The 20,766-nt window shown below is 46.5% G+C and overlaps 1 protein-coding gene and 1 long non-coding RNA gene across 5 annotated transcripts in view; one reads left to right on the forward strand and one right to left on the reverse strand.

Annotated features, from left to right (window-relative positions):
- The window catches only part of LAMB3 (laminin subunit beta 3), a 41,955-nt gene extending 34,865 nt beyond the window's left edge, over positions 1 to 7,090 (reverse strand). Inside the window, exons 1-4 of one of the 2 annotated variants that reach the window (XM_027074534.2) lie at positions 6,953 to 7,090; positions 2,694 to 3,001; positions 1,238 to 1,302; positions 270 to 424 (exon numbers count right to left, since the gene is read on the reverse strand). In XM_027074534.2, coding sequence (XP_026930335.1) covers positions 270 to 424; positions 1,238 to 1,265 — 183 coding nt within the window. In that variant the 5' untranslated portion in view covers positions 1,266 to 1,302; positions 2,694 to 3,001; positions 6,953 to 7,090. Of the gene's footprint in view, positions 1 to 269; positions 425 to 1,237; positions 1,303 to 2,693; positions 3,002 to 6,888 lie in introns of both variants that reach the window. The other variant, XM_027074532.2, reaches the window with a different exon arrangement.
- Positions 3,842 to 18,082, forward strand: LOC128313087 (uncharacterized). Of its 3 annotated transcripts, none has more exons than XR_008293293.1 (3): positions 3,842 to 3,939; positions 16,783 to 16,888; positions 17,210 to 18,082. It is a non-coding gene; the product is annotated as an uncharacterized LOC128313087 (long non-coding RNA). The 3 variants fall into 3 exon arrangements; XR_008293292.1 differs by having other exon boundaries at positions 3,878 to 3,939; positions 16,780 to 16,888; XR_008293294.1 differs by lacking the exon at positions 3,842 to 3,939 and adding an exon at positions 7,203 to 7,769.
- Positions 18,083 to 20,766: the final 2,684 nt, after the last annotated feature.

Raw genomic sequence — 20,766 nt, forward strand, 5'->3', positions numbered from 1 at the left:
TGCCCAAGGACTAGGGAGAGATTTCAGTTTTATAAGCAGAAGAAGAAAAGAGCCATCCCGCTAATTCTGAGTACATTTTCTCTTGCCCAATGAAGGAGAAAATTCTGTCAAGGCAGTGATCTGGCCTTATATGTTTCTTGCATTCTCCACAGTGCATGAAGCTGGGGCTATACCAAGTACATTCCAGGCATTCTGTGAACAAATGGCAGACTCACACACAGCCCAATCTTGCCTTTTCCAGCCCTGGAGGCCATGGTGGTAGGGCCTACCTCGCCATACTGGGTGCAGTAGGTCTCAGGCTTGGTCAGTCCACAGGTGGATGAAGCATGGAGAAACCGGGTCCTCCCAATGAGCAGGTCCCCAACGGGTGGGTAGCAGGCCCCACGGGAGCAGGCTTGCTGGGCACACAGGAAACTGGGCAAGACTGAAATCACAAGGGTGCTAAGATACAGCCTAGAGAGAGGAGGGTCCACCAGGCCACCCAGTATCCCCCAGGGAAGCATAAATCAGCTAGACTAGCATGCTCCCACTTGGTGGTGGTGGTGAGGATTGCAATCCTGATGCTGCTAGGTAAACAAAACAAAACAAAACAAAACAAAACAAAACAAAACAAAACAAAACCCTGATTTCATGTTCCATAACCCATAACTTAAAAAGGAAAGGAGGGGAAACACTGGCAACCAAAAACCTTGGATGATCCTGAAATGTGGCATCCATATGTGGCTTTTAGAGTCAAGTTGCAGGCACATGCTCAGCCACCAGGACATACTCCTCAATCTCTTCACTTGCAGCCTGGCCTCTGTCAGCAACCAGAGCAGGGCTGGCTGCTGGCCATTTGTGCAACACCAGGAGATGCCTGCATTCTTTCTACTCCTTTATCTGCAAAGTTGACCCAGCCATACTTAGTGAGTGCCCAGTTACAGACCACTGTAAAATCAAGCCATGATGGCTCTGAAACCAGCCAGAGTGAAAGGCTAGGAAATCAGCTGTGCAGGGCACTTGGGAAACCATGAGCCACCCTCAGGTAGAAATAAGAAGACACTTAGGAACCTCTCATCTTCTCCAAAGGCCCAAATGAGCAGGGAAACCTCATGGGTGCCCCAGTAGACAAGTGCTCCAAGCTCAAGGACTACAGGGTGACAGATGATGTTCGTACTTTGGTAAGCTATCCTCTTACCCATGGCTGTCACCTCCCTGCTATATAACAGGGCTTGGAAAGACGGGAATGGATACTTACCAAAACCCAGGAGTAGGAGTGGCCTCATTTTCAGCCAATAGGGGAATCCCCACAGAGGCCCTCACCTGGGACAGAACAAAGCAGCTTGGATTAAAAAAATCCATAAAACCTCTGGGGCATACTAGCCCCCTTTACCTAGGGTCTTGACCTAGGATACTTCCGAGCAACAGGTACATTTGTAGCCAAAAGCTTGGAAAATGTCAGAGCCCTGAACCCATGTCTGAGCTGGCGTGTGTCTCACAGCATAACCTGGGAAAATGCCATCACCTCACAGACTTCGTCTTCCCCCCTGAGATGGAAGGGAAAGAGGCTTGGCCCTACCCTGCCCACACAATCGTGGGGAGCAGAAAAGGGCTGGGCCCTTTGCAGAAGAGGAGCTATAGAGGCCTTGTTACTACTCCAAGAAACAGAGTTGGCCTTTCTCAGGGCTTGGCCCAACATCCAGGCCCAAAGGTGAGTGGGTCAAAGTGACTGAGGGCCTGGAAGCGAGCTCTCTCTGCCACTGCCATGGTCTCCAGTACCACCCAGGCCACCCTAAGGGTGAGACTGTGGTGGCCACAATTCTGGGCTAAGCAGGTAGCTGGGATGTGATGGGAAGAAAGGGGAGCCTAGCAGAATTTAAAAAGTGAATGACGATTTCATCTGAACTGAAAGCAACTCAAAATGTCTCCCATTTTGGCCCGGGCATGCAGGAGGGAGTCCCCAGAATGGGGATTCTGGAGGCTGAGGCTGGATACTCAAAGGGTCCCTCCGGGGGACAGGCAGGCCTACTGTGCTGAGGCAAGCCCCACCCCAGCTCAGGCAGTGCCCAACTCTGTCTTCGTTTGGATGTGTGCCCTGCTCCAGTGACAGCCACAAACTCCCTTGGCTGGGGTGGAAGAATGAGGCGGGGGGTGGGGGTGCGTGCAGGACAAGGCATGGCCACAGAGGAACCTGGGGACGCTCCTGGAATCTTTAAATTATACATCCTAATTCATCAAAATTGTTTTCCAATCCCTCCCAGAAGATTCAGGGGCCCCAGGAGGAGATAGGTGGCCTGATGTTGCGCAGCTAATCATGGCCTAAGAGAAGACCCGTTTTTTGGTTTTTCATCCGGTGCTATCTCTGTGCTTCCACTCCCGGGCTAGAATCTTCCACAACTAGGCATCTGAGTGGCCCTTGGAAGAGCTCTAGCTGGGCCAGCCCACACTTTCTACTACTCTTTGTGCTCAGCCCCGATCTGAAGCTGCTTTTTTATGTCACCGAGACTCTTATCAGATGTGAAAAAGCAGCCCAAACAATGGCAGACATTTAACCTAGCCTTTGGAGGTGAGCTTGCTTGCTTGGGTGAGCTCCCAGGGACGACTGAATCAGGCCCTGTAGTCAGGCCCCAGACACCCAGAGATACAGACAGCCCTTCCCCCCTTTGTCTGGCCCTCACCGGGCAGGTGAAGGCAGGTGAAGACAGGTAACATACCTTGCTCCGTGCTGCTTGCTCTTCTTTCTCCAGATGGCCTCTGAGAGCACCCCTTGAATGTGGGGGCTCCTCTCCTGGCTCCCAGTTTTTAAAGAACGGCCTCACCTCTGGAGACTCCCTGGCTGGGCGTAGCCCACTGCAGGGCGGGCCTCAGGAATCTGGCGGCTGGCACGCCCATCTGCCGTCACAGCACCCCCACCCCCCCAGGACAGGACTGGGCAAGTGGGTCGGTCTCAGAGGCCTCACAGCGAGCTCATCAGTCCCTGGCTGCCCATGGGTGTCCTGGGTGGGGTGGTTGAAGGGAGCCACTGCAAACAGAAAGCACCAGACAAATGTCAGTGACTCCAGGGGGGCAGGGAACGGCACTCACATTGTGATAGACACCACACTTGGCACTTTCCCAAGGCCTATAGGGGTCAGCTTCCTCTTGTGTCCTGGACCACCCTGGGCAGAAGACCAAGCAGAGGACACAAAGGTCAGGGCTGTTATACAGGGTATTATTGCCCAGACCTGTCACTGGGCTACAAGGGGAGGAGAACTAAACATCCAGGACCCTGGAAAGCACCAGACCCCTCCCAAGGAGGGGGGAGGGGAAGTGGAAAAACCCTACTTCGTGGGGAATTTGCAGACCCTTTAGGTTCATCAGGAAGGGGTCAAAGCCCAAGGAAAGCTTAAGGGGAATAAACAGGAATAAACTCTAAATGCCTACCCTCTGGCTTCCTCTGCAGGTTGGCAGGGAGCCCCAGGACAGGTAACTACCTGTGAGTCACTGCCCCCAGCTCAGTAAGGGCTGGTCTCGGGGCCCCACCCTTCCAGGGCAGGAATGCCAGCCTGCAGGGCCAGAAAACAGACCTGACCACAAGTGGTGGAAGGAAAGGTTAACCACAACTAGACCCACTTCCCCTGCCTGCCCCCTCCCCCCACCAGGCCTGAGAACACAGCTTCCTTTGTGGGATTCTCGGTGCACCCTTGCCTTAGGGCTCCTGGGCTGAGAGCCACTGTAAATGGCAGTAACAGACCCAAATGGAAAGGCTGGTCTCAGAGGACACTCATCCCCCAGGTTAGGGTCAGAGAGGGCTTTTAGAGAGATCTGGAAGGTCACCCAGTCCATATCTTGGCACTGTTGAACTGGCATTGTCTTGGAACACCACTCGCTGCCTCAAAGTTTCTATTTAAAGGAGACTCTTAACTATCCAGTCCAGTCTGTCAGTGTCTCCTAAGCAAGAAGTTCTCTACAGTTTGAGGGGTAAGTCCAAGAAATTGGTTGGAGAACCCTTAAGGGGAAAATGTAGAATTTTGTGGATTAAACCGGGTGTTTCTAATCTTAGGTTCTAATTTAGTCCAGTAAGCTTAGGTGGGCATGGGAAGTACTATAATTAGCAAATGGGCAATAAGTTATTTACACACATAACAAACACTCCAATAAATGTTAGTGTCTTGACCCCTGTAAGAATTCCAGTGAAATCTGGTTTAACTCAACAAGCCAGAGTCAGTACAAACAGCTCCCCTACATGGGCCAGCCTCTGCAACAAGAACACAGAGAGACCCCCATCACATCCTCCAGAGAAAGGTCACTGCTGACACCCACCCCACCTCCTGGGGCTTAGAGTCCACCCGCCTGGTCTGTGTCTCCCCACTTCTCCAGCTCCCTGAACTCTAAGCTTCCAGGAAGTCTTCACCCTCCTGGAACTGCCCCATCCCTTGCCCACCACCAGGAAAGAGGATGTGACAAAGAACTCGTTAATAGTTAACCAGCAGAAGGAGCCGGTGTGGCAATCCCAGACTGTCAGACGAGGTGGGGCAGGTGTGTGGTGGGCCGCACATTGAGTGGCTGGGGCCCTTCAAATCCCCCTCCTTCTCCTCCCTTATGAGGCCAGGAGCCCGGGTAAATAAGCCGTTAGTGTTTCAGACTTCACAGGCTGGGGCAGGCCCCAGGAGTGGTTTCGCTTCACAGAGGGAAATGGCAATTGCTCCGTTTGGGCACCCCCCACACTCTGGGCCAAACCCAGGACAATGTTTCTGCAGACCCCCAGGGTAGGCTTGTCAGCCTCACTCCTCAGGGATACTGAGCACTCTCCAAAGGGGATCTAGAACCCTCAGGATGGCAGGGCCCCAGGCACAGGCTTTGAACTTCAGAACCCAATTTGTTCAGAGACAAGAAGCCTAAAATAGAGCCAGAGGCTGGGTTAGGACCTGGCCAGGGTTAAAGGGCAGGTGGGGGCATCACTACAATGCCCCAGCCTCCCTTCTGTGTACTCTTCCCTCTCTAACTGCTTCCCATCATCTCGTTCTGGAGCCCTCAGCACCACCACCCTCCCACCAACACCCCCCACACACCCCTCCCACCAGCCCTGGCTCATTAGAACTTGAGCTTAGGGAAATGGCTACTCAAGTTATCCTTGACTCCGGTGTCTCTTGCACCCACATCATCCTATCAGGAAATGCTGTTAGTTCCCCTTCCAAAGGCAAACAGAACCAATCACGTCCACCCTCTTGGCCTGAGCCTCTCTTCCTCAGACTTCTGCAAATCCTTGAACTTTCCTCTTCTTCCTCCCAACTGGTCTTTAGAAGACCCTCTTCTGAACAGACCCTCTTCTGTTCAGAACTGTGCACTAGCTCCCCATTATGGTCAGGGTCAAAGCCAAAGCCCTTAGAGACATCTGCGAGGCCCTACGTGATCCAAACACCCCCATGATTCCTCTGTCTCTACTGATACTGCCCCTCACTCCTTTCACCCCAGGGGCATGGCCTCCCAACTGTGCCTCCAAACCACCAGGCTGCTTCCGTCCTAGGACTCTGCTGCCTTGCCTGGGTGCTTCCTCCCCGTGGAACACTGTCCCCTGGGTGTCTACAAGGCTAACTGGCCTACCTCTTTCAAGTCTTTGTTCAAATGTTACTTTCTAAATGACTCTGACCACCCTATTTAAAATGACAAGCAATTTCCCTGCCCAATCCCTGTCCCCAGCCCCCAGCACTCCCAACCCCACCTATCCTACATTATTGGTGGGCTGGGTCTTTCTGGTTGTGGTGTGCAACACTTACCAGCTTTCCACCAACTATATAGCTCACCTATTAATCACGTTTATTTTCTGACTCCTTCCACCAGAATGACATGTTCAAGAAGGCAGAGATTTTTGTCCCTTTTGTTCACTACTGTTTTCCAAGTGCCTTGAAATAGTGCTTGGCACCTAGCAAGCGCTCACTCTTTGTGTAACGAACAGGTTCACACCAAAGTGTAAATAAGGGATATAGTTTAAGGAGTCCCCATGCACTGTGGGTGTATTTGCGTTCTCAGAGGGGACAGTCTGGGCCTCTAGTCACCGGAATGGACGGCTTATAGTGGAAATTCCTGTGGCAGTCAACTGCAGAGAGGGGGGTCTTTCTGGAGGCACCTACCCCCAGATTACATAAATGTCACCATGTTGATGTAGGCAGCATCCTGTGTGCTTATCAGTCATTCCTGGCAATGTCTCTGACAGGGTGTGGGGGTGGCATTAGAATCTCCAGTCTCCATTATCCATCTGTCAGGCTCAACCCATCCAAATTGTCAGGGAGATCAGCCAAGATCTGATCCATGAGAGATCAAGGGATAGGGAGCAAGGAGAGGGAAGGAGAGAAGAAAGGAGAGGAGTTTAAGGTGGATAAGAGAGCCTGGTGCAGGCTGTGAATGCCGGATCACAGGTGTCGGTAGGAAGGGCCCCAGGTGACTAAGGCCCAGGCACCACCTGAATATGGCGAGTCATGGCTGAGTCTTCGTCTGTGGGACAGGGTAGGCTCCAGGAACAGCCCTGGGGATTCGCCACGTGACTCAAGCTGGCGTGGCCCTTCACACCTGCACCATAGCTCAGTGGCCCAGACATTGGTCACTCTTCCGTGCGCCTCCCCCAAAACCAGAGAGAGACAGTTTATTATGTTACTGAGCACAGGCAAGAACCCAGCCTCAGACAGAGGCCAGCAGAACAGGGGCCTGGGATGCCTGTCAGGGGCTGACTCTATTTCGTGCCCTTCTCTCTCCCCTACCCTCACCTCCTCAGCCTGAATGTCTGCCCAAAGGACAACGGCACACATTAGCTTGGGCCTGAGGTCCAGGAGAAATCAGGCAGTCAACTTAAAATAACTACAGCTAACATTTTACCAAGTGCTCAGGAAGCACTGTTCTACACCCTTTGTATGTATTAACTCATTTAATACTCACTACATCTCTGTAGAGGATGGCACTTAATCATCCTTCCTATGCAGATGAAGAAAATGAGGCACACTTTCAGGAACTTGGTTCCAGTGGAGGACTGGTGTTCGCTGGGGGCTCCTGGGGAGGCAATGATGCTGTAGGAACATCCAGAACAGACACCATTAAGTGCCTTCCTGTTTGTTTTCCACGTTGACAGGCTCTCTTGTGTGGGCAGAGATGAGGAAGGGGCTGGCATCAAATTTCCCATCTCAGAGGCTCAGGCACATACTGGTAGGGTTTCCCCACCACGCTGACAGGGAGCTGTTCTGACTGAGGACGTGAGTACCCTATAAGGAATGGAAAGAGAGAGAAAGTAGCCGGAAACACATCACAGTGACCTAAACACAGTGTATGTGACAGGATGACACAACTTCTGCCTCGCCACAGGAAGGGGGAATCCCCTCCCCTGAGGTCAGGCTCCTGGGTCACCTCAGCTCCTTCTATCTCCCAGGGTACACCCCCAAATGCTCCACCCTTCCCTTCTGAGGGTACAGCTCAGTGTAGCCTGCAGCTTGCTAGAGTAGAAAGCTGGCCTATGCCTGGCCCATTGTTGGCTGGCTTCCCAGAGAAGAGGGAAGAATATGTTGGTATTTCTACCACCTGTACTGTGGGTTCCTGACCTTCCTCTAGCAGACAAGCCGGCTCATGACCAAGCATTCTCCACCCCAACCGCCTCTACCTCTGCTGTCCAGTCACTGTCCTCAGGGTATTAGGTTTTCGAGATCTACACCCAACCTCTGTGACCTTTGGCCACAGAGATGCCATGTGGAGCTCCCCATGTGGCCATGGCCCAGCCGGAGAGGAGAGAGACAGATGCCTGAAGGGGGCAACGTGCAGCCACGCGGCAGGTCAGCAGCATTTGGGGAAGACACGGAGGGGGACTGTGGGCATTTGCCTCAGGAGATCTGCTCCCCGAGCTAGCAGAGGGCTGCCAAACAGGACTTCAAACTTCTAAATACAATCCCTGAAAGGGCCAGTAGGCCGACAAACTGAACATCCAAATGTTCAAACTGGCGTTTGTTGCCGGAGTATGGGGAAGTGAGCACTTCGAGGTTTGAGGGGGGAGGGGGGCATCGGTGTATCTGGCTTCACATCTGGAATTAGCCCCAACTAAAGGCTTTTAATCAGCCCCTCCTTGCAGTGCTTATGGCTGCATAGGGTCCACGTATGGACTGGAACATCTCAGAAATCCTGGTCCTAGCTCCAGCTCTGCTACTCAACTAAAGTGTAGACTAGGGCAAGCCCCTTGCTGGGTCTCATTTTCATCATTTGAGAATACAGGTGTTGGATTTTACTGGTTCTCAATCCAGGCTGTCCCTCAGAACTACTTGCAAGACTTACAAAATCACAGACTTAAGCCAGGCCCCACCCCCAAATTTAATTGGCTTGCAGAGTGGCTGGGGCATTCAATGTTTCTGAATCTCCCCTAAAGCCCTCTCCAGCTCCAGAATGTTCTGCTCTCAGGGTGGACAGCAGTTAAAGCCCGGACCTCAAGGTGAGCGAGGTGAAGGTGAAGGTCTTGACTCTGCACCCCCAGCTGTGTGCTTTTGCACAACCAAAACGGCTTGCCTACAATGGGAATATTAGCCATCTGCCTCGTGGATCCTTATAAAGTTTAAAGGACACAATGCAAACTTGTGGCCTGGCTAGGTGCGTCCTCTATAAAAGATGTCTGTGCTCACGTGCACATCACATGCAGGCGTCAAGGCCTATGATAAGCAGAATCGGCAGTTGTTCTTATCAAAATGCAAATATCAATCCCATCCAGATATTTCATAGCTCACTTACCGGGCAGCAGGCCATCCACGGAAGCCCCAGGGCCCAACCCGAAAATCTGTGCTTTGTGCATTCCACTCTGTTCCTTAGGGGCTGCAGAGTCCTCAGAAGCCATGACTTGGACCAGAAGGGATGAGGGGACACTCCGGGGGCCAACGAGCTAAGCTCCCGAGAGCAGGGCGATGCTCCCAGCATTCCTGCACAGGGAAGGACAGAGGGTAGAGGGCAGGGAGTGTTTACAAACAGAGGATAGAGGGCAGAGGAACAAGTGTAAGGATAACAGACTTACTGTTTTACGGCCATCAAGATTTAGCAAAACCAGAGTCCAACACCTGATAAAGATAGGAGTCAAAGCTGGTCCGGGCAGATGTTTTGTTCTTAACTCAGGGCAGCTGCCTAGCAAATCTGAGGGCGATAGATAAAAGGCACTTTCTTTTCCTGGGGCCTTTGTTTTACACAGATCAAAGCCTGGGCAATATCCCAGCAGAGAAGGGTGATGAGTCTTTATCCAATCTCATTCCTTCCCCTGAAAATGTGAGTCAAAACTGACTCCCTTCTGATCTAAAATACTGATAAGAGATTTAATACTGATAAAGAGGGAAAAGTTGATGGGATACTGTTAAGTGGGGCGGGGGGGGGGGTGGAGACTTAGAAAATAAACGTACATAAAATCTACTTAACTCGAAAGAAAACTAATATTCAGAGAGAAGACAGGGAGAAAATAGCCATGTTAATATTTCCTGTCTCTTTCTTTCTTTAAAAAAATTTTTAATGTTTATTTTAGAGAGAGAGTCACAGAGTGCAAATGGAGAAGGAGCAGAGAGAGAGGGAGACGAAGAATCTGAAGTAGTCTCCAGGCTCCAAGGTGTCAGCACAGAGCCTGACACAGGGCTCAAACTCACGAACCGTGAGATCATGACCTGAGCCAAAGTCGAACGCTTAACTGGGGCCACACAGGTGCCTTTCTTCCTTCCTTCCTTTCTTTCTTTCAGAGAGAATGAGTGTGAGCGAGGGAGGAACCAGCAGGGGAGGGGCAGAGAGAGAGGGAGAGAGAGAACCCCAAGCGGACTCCACACCTAGTGCAGAGGAACCAGCAGGGGAGGGGCAGAGAGAGAGGGAGAGAGAGAACCCCAAGCGGACTCCACACCTAGTGCAGAGCCAGACACAGGGTTCAGTCTCACAACTGTGAGATAACAACCTGAGGCAGAAATCAAGATTGGGATGCTTAACCAACTGAGCCACCCAGGCTCCCCTTCCTGTCTGTTTCTATTTCTCTGCATGCCTTCGTCTTGCATAATGAGCATATTTTATTAGAATAATCAGTAAACATAAAGTAAAAAGTGTCAGGGTGAAGACAGTAATTTTTGTTCATCTACAAACTATTAATCCATCTCTCTTTGCTCCCTCCTCTGAACCACTATACCCAGGGACCGCCCAGGAGTTCACTACAAATTTTGTAAATCATTGTAGATTTTGTAAGATATGGCTTCCCTTTCTTAAGAAAGATTGCTTCTTGGGGCTGTTAGAGTTCTTATGTCAAGAAAGCCCTTAGCATAGTTCCTCAATAAATGTATGTGCTAATAAACGTGTAAGGAAGAACAGAAAAAAAAGAGAGGGAGGGCAGAAAATGTAACAAGTAACTACCAGCACCTTATCTTCCTGCTTGTATGTCTCAGGGGAAATCAAAAGAAAGAAAGAGTCAGTTCTGGTTTATCTATATTTTGAGGGGAAAGAGGAAGTGAGGATAACTAAAATTCTCACCCTCACCCAACTTTGCCTTTCCCATGCAATTCTCCCAGAATAACATACCTAATTCTGAACTTCCCCACTGCTCACTCGGAAATTTGCATACCCAGCAGCTCCCAGTGCTCAAGTATAATCACACATTTGGATTCCTAACTGTGATGTTGCATCTCTCGATCTGATGTGTGTGCACTGTCCCCAACGATCCTTGTAGCTAGCACTGCCAGATAAAATACAGAGGTCCCAGTTAAATTTGTATCTTAGATAAACAAGGGACACCTTGTCAGTATAAGTAGAACCCCAAAGATTGCATGAGGTATACTTATACTAAAACAGGATCCATTATTTATCCGAAATTCTAATTTTACTGGGCTTCTCATATTTTTATTTTCTGAATCTGGCAAACGTACTTGTAGTAGATGGTTCACTCATGGCTTCCAGACTTTTCCTAACCTGCACACCTTCCTCTAGAAGTTCCTCCATCTGTCAGCAATCTTCTTAAGATATGGTGCTTAGAAGTGAACACGGGTGTCCTGGTGTCCAATGTCTGACATCATGGCGGCATGCTCTGGGCATGAGTCCCTTGATCAAAGACCTCTCCAGGTGAAAGACCAAGAACTAAACAAAGTATAGAGAACTAAACAACCTGCATCATCTGGAGACTCTGTGTATGCTTCCCTGGACATGAGAGGTTGCATTTACTCCTTTGGTTAAGTATTACTCCAGAAAGAAATAGCTATGTATTTCCCTGAAAGAACAGAAGGGAACAAAATATTTTTCTGCTTTTGCTATGTATAAGGAACCATTCTAAACACCACGTCTACAGTATCTCACTTATGTATCCCAGAAGCCCTAGAAGGTGAAGCTCTTTAAAGGAGATATTATTTCCCTTTTTTATAGCCTCAGCATTATTAGGTAGCTTGAAAAGTTTACGAGGTGTTAGAGACTGAATATGTCTGCACCCCCCCCCCCCGCCAGATTCATATGTTGAAACCTTAACCTCAATGTGATGGTATTGGGAGATGGGGCCTTTGGAAGGTAATTAGGTTTAGATGAGGTCATGTGGGTACAGTCCCCATAATGGGATTAGAGACCTTATAAGTAGAGGAGCCGACACCAGAGCTCTGCCTCCACTGTGTGGGAACACAGTAAGGGGACACCTGTCTGAAGCCAGGAAGCTGGCTCTCATCAGGAACCCGATTACTAGCACCATCATCTTGGCCTTCTAGCCTCCTAGAACTGTGAGAAATAAATGCCTATTGCTTAAGCCACCCAATCTACAGTATATTATTTGGGTAGCCCAAGGTGATGAAGACACAGAACTAGCATTTTAGTCAGGTTATGCTGCAGTAATAAACTAACCACAAAACCTCACCAGCATAACACAACAAACATTTATTTGTTGTTCGTACAAAGTAAAATGGGAGACAATGGTGAGGGGAGAGGTCCTCTGTTCTATAGCCATTCAGGGACTTCTGCCATCTTGTAGCTACACCAACAAGGACACATGTCCTTAATGACCATGACAGCAAGGATAGAGGAGTGTGGAGAAGTTCTCCCATATTCCATGCTTCAGCTCTAAAGTGACACCGTCATTTGGCTTACAACTTATTGGCCAGAACTGCTCAGAGGGCGCCTAAGTGATCTTCCTCTGTGCCCAGAAAAGGAAAATGCAATACAGCGTGGTGAACAAATAGCACTGTCTACCACAACTAGTATATGGTGAAACCAGAATCCATCAGCGTATCTTTGAGTTTCCAAAAATCCAAATTCTTTCCATTGCATATCTGGTCCTCCCAAGATTAAGGGAATCTGTTTTTGACAAAAAGGAAAAGTCACATGGAATAGTTTGTGGAATACAACATCTCAAGGAAAGTGATAGGAAAAAATGGCCTGGTGAATATTTTAGATTTGCAAAACCTAAAGCATCACCAGTGGTATCCCCTTGGAAAACCTTAGAAACATAGCCCGTTCTCACGGCTCTGTACAAGATGTAGATAGAGGATAAATATCTATGAGACAGGCAGGTTGCTCTAGTTTCTGAGAGAAAAATCACGGGGGTTGGGGGCGAATCTTCAAGGAAAAGATTCTGGTATGTTGTAGGGTGACTAACCACTGCAGTTTTCCAGGATTCTCCTTGTTTTAGCCCCAGAAATTCTATGTCTCAGAGAACACTCTTTTGCCTCAGACAAATGCTTGCTCACCTGGTTGTACATCGATACTTCCTCTCCCAGACAAGTTTTGAACATGTCACATCAGGTGGCTCAGTAAACTCCGCATGAAGATGTGCGATGGTTCGAGAAAGTGAAGTTGGCTCTGAGTCCTAGAAAAACCCGAATGGAATAGCACATGAGAATAAGACTCTCCCCCAGGGAAGAGCTCGTGAAGCTCCTGTATGAATATTAGACATCTTATCAAAGCAGTTGTCTTCAAGGACCTAGGGAAAGAAAACAGCATTCCAGTACAATTTTTGTTCTGGAAACTCTACTCCTGCTGCTGGAGCCTGAAGTACAGGAGGCTCTTTTCTCAGCCAAATCACACCAAGGACCCACATTGAGCTTATAGACACATTAACATCTCTATCTTGTCTCAAATCAAATACTGTTAAAACCATGGCCTACACGTTGAACTTTTGCCCTTCTTCAGAGGTAAATGCACATACACGTACACACATAGACACACACACATGCCTTTGCGCTTTTTCCAGTGTACATTTCATCTTATTAGCACTCGCCTAGCGCTCCATTTGCTGAGCTGGATTTGCTATGCACTTTGACCTGTACGTTTTCCATCATCTCCAGATTAAAATACCAAGTCCACAGCCAGACTCTCAGGTGCTGCTGAAAAAGCTGCACATTTGACCTTATCTCAAATAAATGCTCTGATCCAGCCATTCCATTCCCTTGACCATATTTAGGCTCAATTCATTCAGCTCTGCCTGTCTGCCTGGCCATCTCCATCTCTTGTGTACTTGGATAAATTCTAAATCCAAGAGTTGGATCAGGTTCCTGGATCAGTGATGACTTCTCAGCTATGCTTTGTAAATCCTTCCCAAGTCCCAGCAGCAGACCTTACTTATACAATTCAAGCAACAATCAGCACTGTTCTGTTTGTAAATCCCTTCTACACCAAATTTACATATTAACACCTATTCAAATTTTAGTTATTTTGTGATTTGTCCCCAAATCTTGATTGTAAACTCTTTGAGGACAGGAATGACCCTTGGCCATTCTTTTTATCCCCTAATGAGTGCGTAGCCCAGTGTTTGTACATAGTAGGTGCTCAAAAACAGATATTGATTTATTAGTATGGATCCATAGGGCAAGGGAAAACCTAACAAAAAGTGTTGAAAAATATGCTGTCATGAATATTGCCACATAATTCCCTTTCAGGACAACATAGAGAGAAACTCATCCTGAAAAGTAAATATTTTTTCTCCTAAGAACTAGAACCCAAGAAAATTCATGATGAGCCAATCTGCTGACCAACAGGTTCCCAAAGTTAGGCTTCCTATTCCATCTACCATGGTTGGTACTTGGGGAGAGAAAGGCCAGGAATCAAAACGGCAGTATTTTTGGTTTGGGGAACTGAAATACTTCTGTGCTCAGGCTATGGACCCAGGCCACTCAAGGCATGTAAGACCCAGCTTTTAGAATAGTCAGAGGCAATGAAAGGAATAAATGTGGGTCCAAGGGAGGAAAGGACACAAGTGGAGAGAGGTTCTTAGGACACAAGAACTCCTCAACATGTTTTAAGGATTCTTTGTTACTCTCAGAGAATCAGGGAACATATGTAGCCTAACGTCTGTCAGCCTCTACCTGTCCTTGTGCTGCCAAAGATAATGTATTCCATTGGTACTTGTAGGCCCATTCCAACCCTGGGCCAATGAGCACCAAGCCTAAGACACTAAAAAACCCCTTCCCACAACCCAACAGGGTCTCAGAATAGTTGTCTCTCGAAGTTCATTAACTAGGGCCAACAGTGTCCTGTTATCCCTCCAGCTGTCCTGGACTTGGATGTGAACCCTCCCGGCAAATCAGACTGTGTACATAACACCCCTCCACCCCCAGCTTCTATCGGCTCCTCATCCTCAGAGCCTGGGCTTTTCTTCCGGCTCTCCTCATCACATGTCAGCAGACTCTTCTGACTTTTGACCCAGAAACACAAAAACATCCATAACCATTCATTCACAAAACAAATATTTACTGAGCATCCACCAAGCAAGGCACCCAGTGACCAGTAGTAAATAAGTCAGACAGAATCACTGTCTGGAGGGAGACTGCTGTCTCATGGGACACAGATGCTAAACACATAATTACCAAATAATTTATTAATTATGTAACAACAGTGATCTCAACTTCTTTAGCCATCCAAATCACCCTTTCTTCTACTATCAAAAAAACCATAATGCTGACAGTTCTAGGGAAATGCTAGCAGATAATACAAGTTCATTCTAGTTGCCATTTGTCCTCAAATACTCACAGCTTTCTTTTAACCATCTCTCTGGCCTATTTTGACCTCAAACCCAAAGACACAATCCTACCTCCATTCCCCAAAGAAGAAAACACATAGCTGCTGAGTTTAAGAAATTGTACTGAAAATTTGGAAGTGACACAGGGAAACTACAACCTAAAAATAAATACTAGTTTTCATCAGCCCCAGAATTCACCCAACATCATAGCATGTTCCTACTGCTCTAAGCCTTGACCAGGTTACTGGAGCCAAGGGCCTCCCTCCGTGTAACCAGTCAGGGTCCTCCCTTTTCATGAACTCACTTCTCCCATCCCACCCCATGAAGACAGACTTTTACGGGTAACAACCCAAGGTGGCCTACATGCCTTGGTATTAACCTACTCACTGCTACTTGCCATACATCAGCATTCATTCATTCGTTCATTCATTCATTCATTCTGTTCATATTTATTGAACACTTATTTTGTACCAGGCATTGTGCTAGATGAGGACAAACAAGATAGCAGCAAAAAAAAAGACAGACAAGAGGTAAACAATAAACAAGTAAACCAAAGACTAAATCTGACAATTACAAATTTCACCATTTTTGTGAAATATTATTTTAATGGGATGATATAGTAGATATGGATCTCAGGATATTGGGAGTGCCACTTTAGAAAGGATGGATGAGAGGAGTCTCTCCAAGGAGGCGACCTTTGGGATGAGATTTAGGGCTGGACTTCCAAAGGGAGGTTAAATGTGTATTTAAGGTGCCAGCAAAGTAGAGGTACCAACATTTTTTTTAACAAATTTTTATATTTAAAGTTTTTTTTAAAGATATGGAAGTAAACATCTTGGGCAAAATTAGAAGGCTGTATGTAAATCCCCAATATATATTTTAAAATTTAATGCTATTATTTTTATTTACATGGGCAGGGTGGAAAGCTCAATCTTTTCAGGGCTTAGGACCTCTCAAGTCTTGTTTAAGCCATAGGAGATACTAGAATCACCCACAGGAATTAAGGTGGATCCACCTTGGGGCCCTCCCAGGCAATGATGGCTTTTAAAAACTCCCAGGATGATTCTAAAGTGGAGCCAGGGCTGAAAACCACTGACCTAGGGAAATACGGTAGATGGAGAAGAGGAATCATGGTAGGACACTGGAAAACCCCCAGAATTAAGAGAGTAATTCATAACCTTGGCTGCACATTGGAATCACCTTTAGACCTTTAAACATCACTGATCTTTGGGTCCTACTTGGCAAGATTTTTTATTTAATTGATCTAGCCTGGTCTTCAGAAATGTTAAAAGCTCCCCAGTGATTCTAATGCATGTTCAAGATTAAGAACCACTAACTGATAGAAAAGAAAGATGTAATGAAGGAAATCTGGGAAGAAGAAACTAAGGTGGAACAATGAAGAAAAGGAGAGTGCAGTGTCCCTGAAGCAAAGAGAAAAGGTGTTTCTAAAAGGAAGAAATATTTATTATCTGTTGAATGATAAAACCCAGTTCATTCAATAAATATCCCATTGGATTTTGGTGGGGTGGTGGTAATGGAAGCCAGATGGACATGGGCAAAAGAGTGAATGGTTGATGAAGAAATAGATACAGTGATTGTAGACAACTGTTAATAAACAATTTTAGTTATAAAGAGGAACAAAGAATTCAGGCAGCATCTGTAGCCAGAATTGAGAACCACTTCTCAGATGATTTCCTACCATTCCATAGATTGAGACCCAGTGCTCTGCGTCTATAGACCTTTCTGCAATGATGGAAATGTTCTATACCTGTGCTGTCCGACATGGTAGCCACTAGCTACTTGTGGCTGTTGAATGCTTGAAATGCAATTGAGGTGACTGATGAACTGATTTTTTTTTTTTTTTTAAGTAGGCTTCATGCCCAGCGTAGGGCCCAACATGGGCATGAACTCACAACCCTGAGATCAAGACCAAAGCTGAGATCAAGATTTGGACACTTAACCAACTGAGCCACTCAGGTACACCAGAATTTTTAATTTCATTAAATCAGCTGTCCAATAATATAACTTAATCATGGGGGCACTATCCCATCCTATTCACAAATGCTGGGGGTTTTAAAGGTCTTGTACATCAGGGGCCATCTTAAAATTCTGTCTATCACATTAGAAATGAGTCCTTTGCTAAGTCATACGGTAGTCCTAGTTTTAGTTTTTTGAAAAACCTCCATATTGTTTTCCAGAGTGTCTGTACCAGTTTGCAATCCCACCAATAGTGCAAAAGTGTTCCCCTTTCTCCGCATCATTGCCAACATCTGTTGTTTCCTGAATTGCTAATTTTAGCCACTCTGACAGACCTGTCCATTGACTGACGAATGGATAAAGAAGATGTGATTCTACCAGTACTAGTCGGCGATGAAAAAGAAGGAAATCTTACCATTTGCAACAACGTGGATGGAACTGGAGGGTATTACGCTAAGCAAAACAAGTCAGTCAGAGAAAGACAGATATCATATGATTTCATTCACATGTGGAATTTGAGAAACTCAACAGATGAACATAAGGGAAGAGAAGGAAAAATAAGATAAAAACAATGAGGGAGGCAAACCACAAGAGACTCTTAAATACAGAGAATAACTGAGGGTTGCTGGAGGGGTGGTGGGTGGGGGGGATGGGTTAAATGGTTGATGGGCATTAAGGAGGGAATTTTCGGGATGAGCACTGGGTGTCATATGTAAGAGATGAATCACTGGGTTCTACTCCTGAAGCCAAGACTACATTGTGTATTAACTAACTTGAATTTTAATTTAAAAATAATAAAGAAATAAAGAAATGAGTCCTTTATTCCAAGAGAGCTCCTGGTCTAGAGTCTGGATGTGAAGGGAGAAAATCAGATTTGGTGATACATACTCTTAGAACAACTACTCCATAAGCTGATTTAGGAATAAGACCTATTGCTCTGCTTCACCCCTAGCCCAAGGCAAACAATATCTCCACAGTCCCCATATTCCCATCCTTTCTCTCTTGTCTCTGTTCTCTCATGGGGTATTTCCCCATTTCCAAGATCTCAGCCACTCTCAACTCACTGAAACCTCTCAAATCTTCAACTCCCAACCCAATCTCTCTCCAGAGCTCCAGATTCATGATTCATATACAACCACTTAATGACCATCTTTGCTTGCATGTCTCACAAACAGCCCAAACTCATTATAACCAAAATGGAACTCATTCTCTTCCTCCTCAAACGTGTTCTTCTTTCTTTTCTCTCCAAACCTGGGAGACACCTCTAACTCCTTTTCTCTTCTACAGCACTAAGTCTTCCAGCTTTACCTACAATTCATCACTCAAATCTGTCTCCCTCTATCCGCATTACCTTTATCTTAGCCTAGTCCATGACTACCTGAATTACTCTAAAAATATCCCACCCACTGCCTCTCCTCTTGCTCCACTCATGTATTCTTCACTCTAATAGTGATCTAATTAAAATGCCAAACTTGTTGAACTGTGCTGTCTGAAATCCATCAATTTCTCTGACCGCCAGCAGGATAACCAATTCAATATAAGATAAATTGATAGCTATGATTAAATAACTCAGTGGACTTCGCATTGTGCTAGCCCTGAGAACAGTGTACTGAACAAGACAGAGATAGTTGCCACCTTCATCGAGCTGACAGTCTTGCAATAGAAACAGACAACGGTCATGAGAAGGAAAGTGAAATATCTGTGGGAACCATGCAGCACAGGGTGCTTCCCTCATCCGAGCAGCAGGGAAGGCTTCTCTGAGACAGTGAGAGGACAGTGACACTTGAAGGATGAGTAAATGTTCACCAGATCATGGGAAATGAGAAGAGTGTTCCAGGTGGAGAGAACAACATGAGGAAGGATCTGAAGTTATGAAGGAACAGACCAGTGGGGCTGGCACCTAGAAAGTAAGGGTTGAGGGATATACAATGAAACTGGAAAAAAAGGCAAGGACAAAGTCATGAGTGAACTTATACACCATGCTAAGAATCCAGGGCATTATGCAAAGGGCAAGAAGGGGAGCCATCGAAGGTTTCTAAAAAGAAGAATGACATGATAAGTTTGCTTTTTTTTTTTTTTTTTTAAGATTATACTGGATTGGATTGGATTGGATTGGATTGGATTGGATTGGATTGGACTGGACTGGCTTAGACTGGATTGGATAGGTCAAGACCCAATGCAGAGAGACCAGTTATGAGATTACAGCAATAGTGCAGGTAAGATGATGAGGGTTTAGACTAGGAGGGTGGCAAGGGGGATAGAAAACAAAGTCAAGAGGTATTTAAGAGGCAGAATGATAACTCTTTTTTTTTTTAGGGGGGGGCAAGTGAGCAAGGGGCAGAGAGAGAGAGGGAGGGAGGGTGTGGAGAGAAAGAGAGAGACAGAAAGATAGAGAAGTGGGGCTCACCTAGGGCTTAAGGCTCATGTTTTTACCCAAAGTGGGGCTGGAGCTCACCCGAAATCAGGCTTGTGCTTACCCAAAGTGGGGCTTGTGCTCACCTGATGTGAAACTCGAACTCACCAAGTGAACTCATGAGATCATGACCTGAGCTGAAGTCAGATGCTTAATGACTGAGCCACCCAGGTGCCCCAAAATAACAAGTCTTGATGATCATGTATGAGAGGTGACAGAGAGAGAAGAGAAAAGGATGACTCCCAGGCTTACAACCTGGGCTACCAGATAGATTGTGAAGCCTTGACCAGGAAAGATGGTGGTGCAAGTTTTGGAGGTGGAAATATCAATTTTGGCTTCAGATATGAAAAGTTCAATACCTGCAAGATATCCAAGTCCAGATGTAGACTAGGCAGGAAGATACAGAGGTCTAGGGCTCAGATGTATACGTCATCTTTACAGAGCAATAATGGAAGCCTTGCAAGGAAACTAAATCACCTGAAGAGAATGTGTAGAGTTTAGAAAGAGGTTCCAAGACTGAGTCCTGAGAAGTGCAAAAGTGAGAAAAAGAGGTCGTATAGAGGTTGTATAAAAGGCAAAAGTGAGAAAAAGAGGTCGTATAGAGGTTGTATAAAAGGCAAAAGTGAGAAAAAGAACTAGAGTGTCCAGAATAGAATAGGAGGAAAATTAGAAGAATATGACATGGAAGCCAAGAAGAATGTATTTCTAGAAGACGTGAGTGGTCATTAGTTACTAGACATCACATATGTAGGTGACCATATGCATAATTGTTCATTATGGTTTCTGTGCCTACTACTTCCTCCTCATTTCCCAAAACCCATCCTTTATGTTCTGACACCAATTTTGCTTAACTTCTCTTGGACCCCGAAATGTATTTTCATACATCCTACCCTTTCTATATGCAGCCCTCTTTCATTCCAGTCCTCCCCCAACTCTGAGCCCCCACTCCCAGAGTCACTGATGAACATCATCCATCCTTTAATACCTTCAGCTGCTCAGGCATCATCCACTCTTGGGCCTTCTTTGACAACTTCCTCCCCAAACTGAATCAATATAGTACCCATTCTACTCTATTTGTTTCCCTGGTGTATATTTCTATTATTGTGCTTATCCTAGGATATTGTAATAATTTATTTAATGTCTGAGTCCTCTACTTGACTATGAGCTTCATGAGGGCAAAAGCAATGTTGTATTCTGGGGCACCTGGGTGGCTCAGTTGGTTAAGTGTCTTGACTCTTAATATCAGCTCGGTCATGATCGTGAGATCGAGCCCCAGCATCAGGCTCCACACTCTCTCCCTCTTTCTCTGCCCCTCCCCTTTGCTCTCTCTCTAAAATATATATATTTAAAAAATTTTTTTTTCAACGTTTATTTTATTTTTGGGACAGAGAGAGACAGAGCATGAACGGGGGAGGGGCAGAGAGAGAGGGAGACACAGAATCGGAAACAGGCTCCAGGCTCTGAG

This window comes from Acinonyx jubatus, chromosome E4 (genome assembly GCF_027475565.1).
Source record: "Acinonyx jubatus isolate Ajub_Pintada_27869175 chromosome E4, VMU_Ajub_asm_v1.0, whole genome shotgun sequence".
In the NCBI taxonomy this organism is placed as follows: Eukaryota; Metazoa; Chordata; class Mammalia; order Carnivora; family Felidae; genus Acinonyx; species Acinonyx jubatus.